The sequence below is a fragment of the Desmodus rotundus genome, unplaced genomic scaffold (assembly GCF_022682495.2).
Source record: "Desmodus rotundus isolate HL8 unplaced genomic scaffold, HLdesRot8A.1 manual_scaffold_168, whole genome shotgun sequence".
NCBI classification, from domain to species: Eukaryota; Metazoa; Chordata; class Mammalia; order Chiroptera; family Phyllostomidae; genus Desmodus; species Desmodus rotundus.
Window position 1 is genome coordinate 86 of NW_026527223.1, and position 16,168 is coordinate 16,253.

A 16,168-nucleotide genomic window follows, 5' to 3' on the forward strand; every position below is an offset into this window, starting at 1 on the left:
TGATCTGGGATTTTCCTGACAGGGCTTGTGGAAATTTTGTTCCACGATTTCAGTGTATTTGTCCGTTGTCAAGCGAGACACTAGTTAGGATGCATTCAACTAAACTAGCTAAGGAAGATTTAAAGGCGAAAATAACGTAGAGGCGAAAAGGAAGGCGGGGCACAGCCCAAGGCAAACGGTTGGAATGAGAAAGGGTGTGGCCTAGAACTGAAATTTGCATAAAACGGCGCCCATCCAGGTGACTACAACTTCATCCGTTTATTGGTAGCCCCTGTGCAGTGTCTAGCTTCTCCTAACAGAGCATGCCGGGAGTTGTAGTTCCGAGTTTGGTTGCTATGGCGTTCTCTCCGGCCTCCGGGAGTCCGGGAGTGACGAGTGACCTGACCAATGGAAGTAGCGCCTGGGCCAACGGGGGCGGGCTTTCTGCAGAAGCACTCGAAGGTGGCGGTGGCGGAGGGTTAGGCCGTTAGAGCTTCTCAAAGGAGGTGAGTCCCGCTTAGTGCGTCGTTTCTCTTGGGAAACCGGACTTTGGACAAAAGATCGAGAGACGCCCCGCGCCACCATCCAGCCCTGGGGCGGATGGTGGTCTGCGCCGTACCTCAACCCCAGATCCCCTCGGGCCCAGGCCTAGCTTAGCTGAGGCCACCGAGGGGCGGGGAAGGCTTGGTGTTCCTGGCGATTTCCTCCTAGTCCTTACAGGGTTTCTCTCGGTTTGCCTATCCCTCCACATTTAAGGATGGTAAAAGTCTAGAAGTTCCTGCCCACTGAATCTCCCGGCTTGGTTTTTTGTTCCTATAATTTGAGTTTCTTTTTCTTTCTCCCTTACCCCATCTCTACCACTGCTTTCTACTCCTTCACTTTTCTGTATTGGAGCAATTACCTAAATAAAGCAAGAGTATTCTCATTTATGTGACTTTAGGGCCAGCTAGGCCCTCTTCAGCTAAACCCCGATATTCTGCAGCGAGCCTAAGAACCACGTCGGAACACACTGACGTGCCGAGGCTGGTTCTGTAGGTTGGGCGGGGCTGGAGAATTTGCGTTTCTACAGAGCTCCCAGGTGCTGAGAGATTCTATGTCAGCTCTGTGCAAATATAATGCAAGCCACTTAACGTAACTTTAAATTTTGTGGTAGTCATAGCCAAAAATATGAAAACACGTGAAATTTTAATAGTTTCATTTCATTCATTATGTTCAAAATATAACTTTAACACAATCAAGTATTTTAAAATTGAGATATTATACATTATTTTTCTTATTGTCTTTGAAATCTGATGTATATTTCACATTTACAGCCCATCTTTTTTTTAAGATTTTATTTATTTACTTTTAGAGATAGTGGAAAGGAGGGAGAAAGAGAGGGTGAGAAACATCAGTGTGTGGTTGCCTCTCATGTGGCCTCCCCTGGGGACCCGCCCCGCAACCCACGCTGGTGCCTTGACTGGGAATCCAACCAGCGACCCTCTGGTTCGCAGCCCGCGCTCAATCCACTGAGCCACAGCTGCCGGGCTACAGCACATCTTAATTCCCACTAGACACTGAACTGTGCTTGAACTAACACTTGAACTAGTACTCCTTAGCCACCTGTGGCTAGTGGCCACCCTTACTGGACGGAGCAGATCCAGATTGTATAGTTGCCCACCGCAGGAACTGAAACGTGTTAAACCTCAGGTTGTATATGACCACACCCTTTGAGGTAGGCATCCGAACTGTAATATTTCAGAGGTTCTCTGCCCAATTTACAGAAATAATAGTAAAGATAGCCAACACTTATGAATGCTTTTTTTGTAGAATGCTTAGCATGTGTCATTTAATCCTTATAGCAACCCTTTGTTCTAACTACTATTACCTCTGTTTAATAGGTACGAAATCTCGGGCCCAGAAGATTAAAATTAAATAGCCCGAAGTCATGTAGCTTGCAAGTAGGAGAACTAGGATTCAAACTCCCGTCAATTATGATTTCTAAATCCTATTTGTCAACCACTTCAGTGTATAATTACTACCTTTTATGACTAATTTCACTTCCTTGATGCCTCTGCTCCAGTTTACGGCAGGGATGAGATGTTGAGATTTGAAACAGAGAGGGTTTCCTGCACAAGTTCAAGTTGCTTGTCAGTTGCAATGAAATATTTTGGTAGTTTCACAACTCTTGGCGCTGTGCATTCAAAATCAAAGTTCTGGATTGAAGAAGAGTGTTCAAAACATTGATTTTGGGCCTCTGGACAAGTACTGTACCTTGGGCATTGTTGTGTCTAGATTCATTTTTGTACCTCCCTAAAGATGGGGAAAGTCAGGACTTCTTAAATTGTTTCACTATGAAATCATGGTGTGTTTTGCTTTTGTTTTTAGTGAAATCATGTTTTTAATTGATAAAAATGTTTCCTTGCTTTTGTGAACTAAACAAAGACAACTTTATTTGTGATTTTTCTAGACCCAGAGAACAGTAAGTAATACATGGAACTAAGGAGAGGTTTTATGAGTAGAAGAGTGAAAATACATATACCCACACATACTAAAATATGGTATTTTACAAAAGTAATTTTCTTCGAATTTTATGCATTATAATAAATGTGAAACTTTATAAATTATTTTCTTAGTTGTGAATTTATTAGTAAATAACCCAAATTACAATTTCTGTCTTGCATGTGAAGCAAGAAATGGTTTCTTTAAGATGTTGTAGTGTGCCCTGGTTGGTGTAGCTCAGTGGATTGAGCATGGGCCTGTGAACCAAAGGGTCATGGGTTCGATTCCCAGTCAGGGGGCGCATGCCTGGGATGCGGGCCAGGTCCCTAGTAGGGGGCCACGTGAGAGGCAACCACACATTGATGTATCTCTCCCTCTCTTTCTCCTTCCCTCTCTCTAGATTTTCTTTAAAAAAGAGACGCTATAGTGACTTGGAAAGTTGGAAAATTAAATAGGCATTTACCGACTACAATAATGGTAGTCAGTGGAGAGAAGACTGTTAAGTCCGTTGGAGAGGAGGGAAAGTGTAGTAGCGATTTGAAGACCCCTCAGTTGCTGATGTCCCTCGTCACCACCTGCACTGTCCCAGAGTCACATGATTAAGACAGCAGAAGGAGAAGACTCATTCATCACACCATTGGCTCCATTGTTCCCCATAGTCATTAGGGGAAAATATGATGCTAATTAAAAATATAAATGAAAGTTACATTTCTGTTGTTCTCAATCTTAATATATTGAGTGGCCCTACAATGAATAGTAACTGGACCAAAGATTTACCATCCATAAAGTAATGACCATCCCGTCCCCCAGCCCACCCGCCTCTCGCTGGCTAGAGGTACTGGCAGGGGAATGCCTCCAGTAAGAACCCTAAGTGTGAATCAGTAAGTAATACAAGTGAAGCTCTCTTGGGGGCAGGAAAGTTACTGAAAAAACTTTCTGAGATTTAAGAGAGGTTGTCGCTGGGAGCCACTGTTCTAGATAGACGCGTGTTGGCAGCCACCACTTGCATGGATAGGCACCAATCTGACACCTCCAAGCAAATGCCTTTTTTTACTTCCGCCTAAAGCTTATGACAAAAATAAAAATTTTTCCTTTCCTAATTCTTCACCTATCTTTAGACCTCAGGTTGTGTGAGAAGTAAAGATCATGCCTCAAATGTATAAGTTCAATTGAGTATGTCTTGATAATGTTCGTAGAAATCGAGATGGTCATAATTAGAAGCAGCATTAACATGGCCATCTCAGCTCCCGTTCCCCACATCTGATTCCTGAATTCCCTTCGACGCCGCAGTGTGTATTCAGCCTCTGTTTAAATCCTTCCAGTGATTGGGGCCATGCAACTTCATTCCCTAAATTTAAATTATGTACCTAAAATGTGAAAGTAAAGGTTCTTCCGAAATGTTATCAGCTAGAAATGCTTCCTAGCGTCTAGCTTGGTGTGAGCCAAGCATCTCCCGGGCCCCCCTTGCAATCACCTGCGTGCTCATTGCTTATGCAAAGTGTCCTTAGAGTGTACAGATTTCCAGAGACCGTTGCCTATGCCACCTAGAGACGTCCTCTGGCTGTTAAGACCACACACCCGCCACCCCCTTGAAGAAGCACAGCTGCCCTATCTAAGTAGGAATGCTGTGCTTCACAGCCTGCAGAGTATGGCATTTACCCGCATTCTGCCGTGTGTAATGCGCACCCTCGTTTCATGTGTATTACATGCGGGATTATTATACCCATGGTGTGTAGTCATTATGCCCGTGTATAATGTGCACTCTTATTTTCCCCTCAAAAGTTTGGGCAAATACATGCGCATTATACACGGCAAAATACAGTAAACCAAACCTCCATCTGGTTACTGTGATTTGCTGACCATATTTTTTCACCAAGTATTTGGGCACGTGGTTTGACATACTTCCTTATCTGATGCGTGGGTATGTATGAAAATTCTCACAGGTCAGCAAGGACACTATTAAAACATAGTATGAAGTCACCTCTTCAGTATAACTGAAGACTTATCCCTGACAGTCCAGCTCGTATCGGGCTGCTGTGCCCCCGTCCTGGCATAACGGTGAGCAGGTGCAACAGCATTTGGGAATTGACCTACCTGTTTTTTCTGTAGCCCAGCTTCCTGACAGTAGCTCTGCTTCCCTAAAAACAAAAGGGAGAGTGGGTGAGGAATATTATAACTGAATCCTGAACCGGAAGTGGCCACAATATTAAAAGATTGTGTTGGGGAATAATAGAAATTTGAGTATGTAAAGAGTTTGGACTTTCAGGAATTATGTTGTCCACAGAATAGCAGATGGATTGGATGAGAGAAGGGAATGAAGCCATTCAGTAGCCACAATGTTAGCACATCACTTGTGCTAACACCCATGAAAACAAAAAGTGAGCAGGTGAGCCAGGACAGCCAAATAAAAAGGAAGCCTTCAGGCCAGTAACTTATTGTAATGCAGAGGAAGAAATGGTGATAGACCCCTAAGATATCCTTCGTGACAGAAGATTGGTACAGCAAAATCTTATTTTAGAGAAAGATGAGTCCAGTTTTACGTCTCTTGAATTTGAGGTTGACCTGATAACTCAGAGCACTTTTGGTCTGAAAGTGCGGATAAAGGATCGTCTGCAGAGGTTTTATTTACCGTTATTAATAGATGAGCTCCTTAGGAGGTGAAGTGTAGCAGGACAGCAAGGAGAGTTTGTGTTGCTCTTTAAACTATGAAGCCATTGGAAATGTCTTCCCATTTAATCTTTTTAGAATTCCTTAAAAGATCAGTACTTTTATTAACTATTTTCCTAAAGTGTTGTTTATAGCAAATGTTTAATTTATTCAAAGACCTCTACTTTTTACCAAAAATTATTTAAAATAGGTGTCTTAATTTTTGTTTCTACATATTTTAATAGATTTAATGTGGGCCATTATAAAAATACAAAGTATTACAAACATAATCCTCAATGTGTGGACTTAGGTCGAATATATTTAAAACCTAATGTACATGGAAAACTAAACCTATTTAAAAATGTAAGCTGATATACTTTTTATAGGGCATATCAACCTACATTTTTAAACAGGTTTATTTTTACTTAAAAGTTTTATGTAGCGCTTCTTTGATAAAGGAAAGTTTAGAGTAGTACATGTAATTTTGAAGTTACGTAGCATTCATTCTTGGAAATGGCATGATAAATGGTATATATTTTAATTTATAATTTTATTTTATAAGGCAATCAGTTATTTTCTGTGTGCAAGTATCTTTACATTCAATAAAAATTTGATTAAGTAATGGACTAGGTGTCCCATTTAACCTAGACCAATGCCTGAGAGACCACGTGGACCTCCAATACCATCCATTGTACCATTTTCTTAGTGTCAGGAACTCAGTATTCTTTTTTTGGGCGTGCAAAACAAATAATATTTCCTCAATTTTCTTGCTGCTTTTGTAAAATCACTTATCTTTCTTCCCTTTGTAATTTTGAGGATATTTTTGTCCCCATGTGGTTCTTCATTGGACCAACTAAAGATTCTTTTTTTCTACCAGCCAGGCCAATTTTAACCTAAAATTTGGAGGAACTACTTAAGATGATCTGACAAAAAGTATTGGCATTGTTATGTATATAATACTTGCTTTAGTACAGTTACCTTCCCAGGTCTTTGAAATTGGGGTGCTGTGGTATGAGGTACATGTGACTGTTGATCTGGGAGACATCCCATGTTTTAAGATGCAGCGGGCAGAGAAGTCAGTGTCTTCCAGAATTATAAAAGGAGATGTTTTGAAATCAAGTTGTTGCTGTGTAAATGTTCCATTTCTCAAAAAGGCAATTTCAGTAGCTCCACACTGAATAGAGCAGAGATGTTATTATTTCATAATAATGAATATTGATTCTCCCAAGCAATAGCTGGGAAAACCCACTTAGTAAGCAGATGCGTCAGGGTTTTGCTACTGTGTAATGGAATCTAGAAGCTGGAACAGATGGGGCCGATGGAGTGTCACTGGGGGAGATTTCAGCGAGGGAGCAGGTTGAGCTTTATTTCCATCACAGGGTCTGTAGAGTGAGTACAGTGCAGTCTCAGAGAGCAAGCAGTGCCTGGAAGCCCTGAGCCAGGGGTGACCATATGGTGTGAAGTCATGACAGCCAGATGAGACGGGGTATGCACTGGGAAAATGGGGGAGGAAGGTGGACTAGGGGCAGTGGGTGATGCATTTTAGACAGCCTGGAGAGCTGGATGGAGGAGGATAGGCTCCACGTCATGGGGTTACACAGCTGCTGCGTCTGGGTTCTCTCCCCCCCACCCCCCACCCCCGCAGACGCCAGCAGAAGCATGCTGGCATGCGCACATGCACGCCCTTCTTCGCCAAAGGGTTAGAATTCACTTAAGCATCTGACTTAGCTCGCCCTGCTTTTATATTTTATAGTCTCTGTTGTTACATGCTGCATACATAATTATATGTCTTGAAAGTCTATTCATGTCTTTTAGTTCCAGAATTTGGTTGTCATATTCTTTGCCAAACTACTTGGAGAAAACCCTTTCTGTGGCTCCATCAGATCCTCTAAGGTTCAGCACGCGGGCTGGTTTCACAGGCGTGGGACCTTTTCAGTGGCCCTGGACCTCCTGCTCAGAAGGAACCCCACTTGGTTTAATGCTCTGCTCTTGCCGTCCTGAAATTTTAATAATTTCTGGACAAGGTCCCCTACATTTTCATTTTGCACTGGGCTCTGCAACGTATGTAGCCAATTTTACCAACAAGTACTTAATCATTGTCAGTCCTAAAGGGTATATAGCGTTCTCGTTTGAAGGGGAAAACCTAATTTAGCAGCTCAGTAGAAAACCACAATGTACTCATATACTGGTTAAGAGAAATGACTTTGGAGTTGGTAGCGCCTGGTTTGTCCCAGCTCTGGCCCAGCTGGCGCTGTGAGACCCTAGTATGTGCCTTCACCTCTGTAAGACTCAGCCTCCTCACTCATAAACTAAATGCATGATAGTACTTTCACCAAGACGTGTGTACAAGAATGTTCTTAACAGGATAACGTGTAAAAGCCCCGAACTGAAAACAATCACATGTCTGTCTATATGGAATACTGTATAGCAATGAGAATGAATGAGCCACAACTACCGGCAACAGCATGGGTGAGACAAACATAAGATTGAGAAAAAGCAAGCAGGCACACAAAGAATATAATTTCATTTGTATAAAGTTGAACAGACAAGATTGACTGTGCTGTGGAAATGGTGTTGAGTATTCTTAGGTGGGGGAGGTAGTGACTAGAAGGGGGGTAAGAAGAGCTTCTGGGGTCCTCATGCTGGGTTTCCTGCCATGACAGCCACATTCACTTTGTCACGTTCTGCAAGCTGCGCGATGTGGGATCTGTGCACTTGCCCACATGTATTGTATTCTTCCGTAAATTCACATTGAGAAAACAGTCTAGCCTAGCCAGGTGGCTCAGCATCATCCCATACACCAAAAGGTTGAGGGTTCCATCCCAGTTGGGGTGCATCCGGGAGGCAACCAATCAATGTTTCTCTTTCTCTCTCCCTTCCTCTTTTACCAAAGAAGTTGTACCCAAGGAAGCACACACCAAGGCACATCATAATTACATTACCCAAGATTAAAGATCAGGAGAGAATCTTAGAAGCAGCAAGAGAAAAGGAGACAGTTACCTACAAAGGAGTTCCCATTAGACTGTCAGCTGATTTCTCAAAAGAGACCTTACAGGCAAGACAAGAAGGGCTGGCAAGAAGTATTCCAAGTCATGAAAGGCAAGGACCTCCATCCAAGATTACTCTATCCAGCAAAGCTTTCATTTAGAATGGAAGGGCAGATAAAGTGCTTCTCAGATAATGTCAGGTTAAAGGAGTTCATCATCACCAAGCCCTTATTATATGAAATATTAAAGGGATTTATCTAAGAAAACAAAAAACTATCATCTACATTTATGTGTTTGAAAACTACATTTATGGTTGCTTTTTATCCCTTGCAGCACTATTTTTTAATTTTTGCTTTCTTTTGGTCTGGAAGATGTTTTGTTGGTTTGTTTATTTAATGTATTTTTTATTTTGTTTTAGGTGACTATGAAAGGCTTGTATTTTCAACAGAATTCTACGAATGAAGAAATAACATTTGTATTTCAAGAAAGGGTAAGAAAAACTGTTTAATCATTAAACAAAACAAGATAAGTGTATTTACCTGGGTTTACACCATCAGTTGGTGGAACTTAAGTGAAACGCAACAAATTCCTTTCCTTTGATCGTATGTGGCAGTGGCGGTTCCTACCGCAGTGCTACTACATTTCCGAAAGAGTTGTTACAAAAGAGTTTTCAGTTCCCTGGCATGTTGGCATAAAAAAATGCCAGGAAAACAGAACAACCTTAATAGTCTTATATGTTACAAAATGAACTCAACTTATTCAGAATACCACAATAAAGTGAATTTCCAGACTGTTGCCATATTTCAGAAAATACATTTTCTCAAGTTATGAAATGAGAGATGGAAAAGCATTGTTTCCCACACTAATTTCTTAGCTTTGCGAAGTTACCTTATTCACTGTGCTTTAAGTGGTTTCTAGTTTATGACCACTTTAAGTGCAGATAGTGGAATTTTCCTGTGTTGGTAGTTGTTTCAAAGGTTTGTGGCAAGCCCAAATCATTCCAGTGGTGCGAGCCAAGCTACCTGAGATTTAGATTCCTGACCTAAATGATTGCAGACTTAATGGAAGATAACAGAAAAATTGGATTGTGTTCACAATCCAGAAATTCTTATTATACTATGAAATGTACAACTGTGACATACAAATAGTACTTAGCTTTCACCCCTAAAGTTAGCTCTAAGATTTGGGGCCTATTTAATTTTGTTTAATTATGAATGAAAATTTTCACAGCATAAAGACATGGTCTCAAAGGAATGTATAATATTTTGTTATCATTTGCTTCCAGGAAAATCTTCCTGTTACAGAGGAGAACTACGTGAAACTCCAAGTTAAAGCTTGTGCTCTGAGCCACATAAATACAAAGGTATTGCTGTTTCTATTTTGCCAAAGGTCAGATGAGAGTTTCATAGTATATTTCGTTTACAAGTATATTATAATGATAACTGCCTTCTGAGTGCCAAGAAATTTATTATCATCCTTAGGAGAATAGAATAGCGAGGAAAAAAGCTTAATGTGAATTTGTATATTTTGATATTAAACTATTAGTCTAATTGAAGTTGTAATTTTATATTATTATATAAAAATGCCTTACAAACTCCTTTACATTGTGAAAGGCTGATGATTTATAATTACTAAGGCCTATAATCAAGAAAGGAAATACTGTTATAAATACAGTAAAAATATAAAAATCTAATCAACTAATTTATTAACTGTCTAGTTCATAGATATTTCTAGTTAACATCTTTAGACAGAGTTCATATTCTCCTTGTCATTTCTCTCTGTCTCTCTCACACACCCCCAACCTCACACTACCCCAGGCATCTTCTGTCACTGACCGTGAAATACATGGGTCATTTTCAAATGGTAAGCTGTGGTTGAATGCACTGTGATAAACATAGCAGGCGCATGTACTTAGTTTTGTAAAAATCAATAACACAGTTTTATTGGACACTTAAGTCCTCGGATTATGATGTCACCATAATTTCTAGGAATCAAAATAAAAGATGTCTGCAATAAAGTCACATTAGGGAACTTGCAGAACGGGGATCCAGGCTTCCACGGGGCAGCTCTGTGAGGCAGGCACGCCTTGAGCGGTGAACCAGCGAGATGCCCTTCACCAGGAATAGTAGTCCTACTCCTTGTCACCAGGGGTCTGGGCTCAGCCCTTCCAAGGTGTGTTTTTTTAAACTATGAAAAATTCATTAAAACCCCAGCCTAGGAAAAAATAAAGAGACAAACAGGCTTCTATCACAGCCTCTACTTAGCATCGTTGGGTATACTAGAGGGCCTAGACGGCTCAAAAAGTAAGAAAAAGAAATAAAAGATACAGCAATTGGAAAGAAAGAGAAAACAGTCCCAGTCTAGGAAATTATTTCATGTCTATTAGGAAAAAATAGTAAAGTACAGTAAAATCAGTTCAACGAAATATTGCGCAACTGTTAAACACGACAGTCGTGAAAGCTGTGGTGACAGAAGAAAGCGCTTCTGGGAGGTGAAGGAGGCCTGGACAGTGAGCACAAAGGAAATAAGATAACGCACCCAGTGCTTCTTTAAGGACGCTGTCCTAGCAAAAGTGCAAGTTCCACAGGGCAAGAGAGACTTTTCTGGCAATCAAGTAGTTATAGATCTAAATATTGAAAGATAACAATATACAAGAGAATTATTTCCATTTCTTTTCGCTTACTGTTCCTAAAACACTGTGATACCTACAAATATGTTCCGTGGCTCTAGTATTATTATAAAAGCATGAATTTGAAATTACATGGCAATTTTTCTCTGCATATCCATCACCTCTTCCTGCCTGCTTCTTGACCCAAGACTTGTGAGGTTCACTCAGCTGATTTTAAAGGGCATGAGAATCGAGAGCCTTTTGTTCTCATTAGCCTTACTCATCAACATAGTCCCCAGACCCCCCTTGCCCCACCCGAAGGAGTTGCCTGGTAAATTTGGGCTGTAATTTCCCTTCATGTTTGGCAGAGTAAAGATGCTAAACAAAGTGTGTTCATGGTGATATGGATAATAATCCTCACACTCAAATCCTACAAATCAATGAATTCTTCAGCAGACTCTCGGTTTCTTATTCTATAGAGAAACTTACTTTGTGAAGTTATTTGCTTTGACTTTATTCCAAAACTGAATCCTATTTGCTTTTTTTTGTGGTTTGACTTTTTCTCTCACTTTCTTCTTATATTAGAAGCCAGGATTTATTTTTGATGGTAAATAGCTTTTGTCATGGTTTAGCTCCTGGCAGAAATGAAGATGGAGAAAGAGTTCTTTCCTGTTGGAAGAGAAATTGCTGGAATTGTGTTAGATGGTAAGTTTTCAGCTGTAAATACCTACATGTACTTTACATGGAAGCTAATTGGGTACTGGCACATCAAATCATACACACTTCTTCAAATGCAAAATTTAATTATACAGAAATGTTTTCCTTTTTAAAATTAAAAAGCAGACTAGAACTTAACTGGTGTCTTATAATTAAAGAGCTTATTATACTTTAGTAAATATTTGGGGATTGTGCATTTAAAGCTGTGAATAATCACATTGAATAGAATGACCAATGTTGTCCTTTATATGATGTTTACAAAATAGCATAAATTACTTCTGTAAGTTAGCTTTAGGGCAAAATTTACATAATAGTAATTACATTCACATTAAATTTTTTTTTTTTTTTTTTTTTTTACTTTTACTTATTTAGAGAGAGGGAGAAAGAGATGGAGAGAAACATCGATTGGTTGCCTCTCATACACTCCCCAACCAGGAACTGGGCCCACAACCCGGGCCTGTGCCCTGACCAGGAATCAAACCAGTGACCTTTCACTTTGCAGGGTGATGCTCAACTAACTGAGCTACACCAGTTAGGGCTCACGTTAAATTTTAAAGTTTGAGTAAAATTGAGCATTTAAAAGTTAAGCAGTTTGCTCATCTAAAAATGGGTTCTGGGGAGAAATAACCTGCATGTAAGATTTTATGATTGCCTTAAATTTAAAAAAAAATAGTTTTATTTAGTAAATAATGGTCTTAACACACAGGACAGTAAGCTAATTACTTGAAATAGTAATTTGTTTCTAACTCCTCAAATTCTCCGCTAACAGGTAGTCCATGATTAATGAGTACACGGTTGCTCTTTCTGCATATGTAAATGAGTGTGTGATATAATGGGGTAGAGACTATTTGAGTTTTGCCTATACTTTTAACTCACAATATGTTTGATACTCTTTCTCAATGTAATCTTGTAACATAGCTAAATCATAATTTCATTACCCCTCCTTTCTTCTACTCATAATGTAGGAAAATAAAAGAAAGAATTATAATAGTCAGAAGATGAGTAACCATTTATTTACTCATTTATTCCATATGTAGTGAGCACTTGCTAAGTGTTTGGTATATGAAGATAAGTAAGACAAACTCCCTGCCCTCAAAGTGTTCACAGTCTAGGGAACGGCGGGTCCACGCCTGGGAGTGGAGGCCCGCCCAGCGACCAGGAGCGGGGGAGGCTTCTCAGAGTCAGCGAGAAATGGGCCAGTAGGAGGGGACTCACTCAGCCTAGAGTGTGTCAAGGGCAAAGGCACAGAAGCAAGTAATGGGGTGTGTGTAAGAATTAAACAAAAGGAGGGAATTACAGAGTTTGGTGGTGGAGGTAAGACATGTGGCACAGAGAAACATTTTGTCCAGAAAATTCTCCTTCAAGATCGTGAACCAAATTTTTTAAGGATTATATGTGAACACTGACTCCTCTCCCTGCTGCCCACAGTGAGACAGGAGGGTAGGCCAGGGCCAGACCAGAGATGAGCCAACTCCACCCGCCGGGGTTTTCGGGGAGGCTATTGGAGCGGCCACAGGAAGGGCAGACTGGGGGCAAACCAGGCTATAGGTAGGAGGACCCATCAGGCTGGAGACCAATAGCCAAGAGATGACAGAGTCCATAACCTAGGCAGCAGTGGCAAAGGTGAAGAAGATGGATGTATGCGAGAAATATTGAGGAAGTAAAGTCAGCAGGGCTTAATGATTGACTGGAACCAGGGAATTAAAAGCAGGTGAGAGCCAGGAATGACTTACAGGATTCTGGCTAAGGTATGACTTGGTGCCACCAGTTGATAAGGGAGGAGGATGTGATTAGGAGGAAGACGGGGAGTTTAGATTTAAGATGGCTGAGCTCGAGATCCATCAGTGCTAACCCATGGGAGGCATCTAGGAAGCAACGCTGTGAGTTCAAGCTCACAGAGCTGTGAGAGACCTGTGCTGGAAGTGTGTGCATTTGAGAGTCATCAGCGTGTAGGTTGTGGTTGAAGCGATGGAGTTAATGAACTCACCCGGGAGGTAGTAGAAGTGAAAGAGAGACACAGGCATGGCACGGAGCCCTGGGCACGCCACTGTCCGAGGACGGTCAAAAGGAGAGAGAAGGAAGCCAAGACCAAAGGGTTGGAGTGATGCCAGAAGGAGGAGGGCTGGTCGCAGGCTGGACAGGGAAAGGTGTGGTGATCAGCAGTCCCCACTACTGGAGAGTGCTGGCTCAGGAGGGACCCAGAGAAGCAGCAGGCACCAAATGACTGGACGCAGGTGCGTCAGACACGGAGCCCCTCATGGTGAAGAGACATGCACTCTGGGGCCACGGTGATGCCAGAGCCAGACAGGCCCGCCCAGGTTCAGGCTTCCACCTGCCTTCACGGCTTCCGCTGTTTTCGCACAAGTCCAGTTGGGATCACGGCACCACCTCGGGTATGCCATGAGGTGAAATGGGATAACACACTAAAACGCTGGACGTAAGGGGCATTCAGGGTCGTTCGGTGTTCTCCTCCCCTTTCCTCCCGTAACAATCAGAACAAAAATATTCTAAAGAATTGACTGGTGGTGGAGGGTTTTTCTCCACATGTGCAGAGAAATGTAACTATCATTTCTATACAGTTTCAAAAAATTTCTTGGCACCAGTCTGAATTTATTTCCATAATCCCAAATCAAAGTAACTTTATATATGACTCTTACCAGAATTTCCCTTTGTGTGTCTTGAGATTCTGCAACTGAAATAATGATACAAAATTGAGCCACACGAAGGGTGGGGAGCAGCGTAATCATGGGAGCTGTGGAGTGGACTGTTTTCCTTTATCCCTTCATCCCTCGCTGAATAGAGACACATCGTTCTCTGTGCTGTCAACAGGCACATGGCCCAGACTTTGTAGAAACTCTTGTAGAGGATCCACATGTGAACTGTGCTGTGCAGCAGTCCTTACAGACCCTCAAAGTGTCCTGCAAGTTCTTGGCCTATTCTCTGAGTTAGAGACTTTTTTATAAACCCGTGGACCTTTTTATTTTAATAGTCAAATAAGAATTATGTTTAATAACATCATCATACTAATTATTACTTTACTCTTTAGTTGGAAGTAAGGTATCATTCTTTCAACCAGATGATGAAGTAGTTGGTAAGTTACCTATTTTATCATTGTTTCTTCTTCTCTCCTATACAATTACTCCATGTTTGTTGTGACGTTGCTTCACACACAAGTACTTTCCTGATTGTTGGAATTTGCTCTCAAAATGTCCATTGATGAAGAGAATTGGGAGTTTGGTCTCAGTAATAGAACTTTTAAAACTTTTCAGTGTCTGGCTGTAGAACAATATTAGAGATAAAAAGATGACCTCAGTCACTGCTGTGCCCAGCACCGCCCTCTGCTGCCAGGGCCTCAGGCTCCCCGGACCGATGCGGCTCTGTAGCAGCTCCCTTGGCGTATCAGCTGGCATTGTGCAGGACCTGTCCCTTCCACTCTTGTAAAACTCGGAGTGTGCTGAGTGCACTTCGTGTACTGTTTTTGTCAATCCATAATTAATACTACTTTGCATACATATGTGTATGTATTTATACCTACATCCTAGACAGTCACACAAACATATGGAGTCTTACCATTTCTTTGTAGAAAATATTCATAAGGAGATCTTCATGGAAATGTAGAAAATGGTTAACTTTTTGGCATGCTTGAGGCCGTTAAGAATACATCTGTAGGAATGTTTTGTTAGCTTCTTAACGATACTGCCTTTGACTCGTGTATTTTCTTGAAGAATTTTTTTTTCTGTCTTATCTTTTTTATCTGGCCAAGAGGTCAGTGACACTGTATTACTCCTGGTGCTTCTTGTAAGAGACCGAAAATGAAGTCAGTCCAGTTAGGGGACAGCGAGATCTCACTGGGAGCGCACCAAGGCATCTTAAGGACCAAACTGTGTGGCAGGGACGACTTTCGGGAGGAGCCTTGGCGCACACTTGGCTCTCTGAACCAGCCATGGTCTCTGCCATCCCTCCGAGGTGAAGGAAAAGGACAGACAGCACTGGTGGCATAGTGTGCATGTTAGAAAACGAAATCCCTACTCCCCTTTCCTGCTTCTGAAGTCCTGCTCTCCCCTATACTGGTCATTACAGGAATCTTCCTCAAAATTCCACTGCACAGAACTCAGCTCCTGCTTACAGCAGCTCACTAGTCCTGAACTCATTCCGTTGGGGGTTGTTTCCCTGACATGTCATGTTGTAACTTTCAGGAATTTTACCCCTGGACTCTGAAGACCCTGGGCTCTGCGAAGCGGTCCGCGTGCACGAGCACTACTTGGGTAGGTAGCAGCTCCGTCCTGGAGCTTAGAGATGCCCCCTGGGCTGGTGTGCACTGTGTGGCCGCACCGTGACCACTCTGGGCCTGCCGCAGGTGCGCAGGGCCCTGACTGCTGGCTGCTCCTGCGACCCCCACTGGCTCGTGCCTCAGGATCACAGAATCCATGTGCATAGTCCAGCACATAGGCATACACGGTACGGAGACCTTTAAGTCTCACTTGCATAGCTCCTGGTGAGAGGTTTGAAAAGCAGTGTCTCTCCCTAAAATTATAACCCTAATTAGAATTTTTAAATTTCCTATTCTTGGTTATTAATTGAAATTGGAAAAGTTAAATTTTTTAAAAAATATCTAGACAATCCATGTAGAGTCTGAGACAGCAAAGAATCAAGGACACTTGTTTCTGTCGCTAATATCTTCTGACAAGTATTTGGTTTCACTGAAATGTATTTTAATTTTTCTTAAAGTAATTTATATGATTATTTAAAT

General features: G+C 41.6%; 1 protein-coding gene across 4 annotated transcripts in view; it reads left to right on the plus strand.

The window, feature by feature from the left end:
- The first annotated feature begins 367 nt into the window (after positions 1–367).
- Positions 368–16,168, plus strand: part of CRYZL1 (crystallin zeta like 1) — a 32,711-nt gene continuing 16,910 nt past the window's right edge. Inside the window, exons 1-6 of one of the 4 annotated variants that reach the window (XM_045195436.2) lie at positions 368–485; positions 8,512–8,583; positions 9,379–9,456; positions 11,334–11,406; positions 14,465–14,509; positions 15,615–15,683. In XM_045195436.2, the coding sequence (XP_045051371.1) occupies positions 8,518–8,583; positions 9,379–9,456; positions 11,334–11,406; positions 14,465–14,509; positions 15,615–15,683 (331 nt within the window). In that variant the 5' untranslated portion in view covers positions 368–485; positions 8,512–8,517. Of the gene's footprint in view, positions 486–8,509; positions 8,584–9,378; positions 9,457–11,333; positions 11,407–14,464; positions 14,510–15,614; positions 15,684–16,168 lie in introns of those variants that run through there. The other 3 variants (XM_024561376.3, XM_045195431.2, XM_024561381.2) reach the window with 3 other exon arrangements.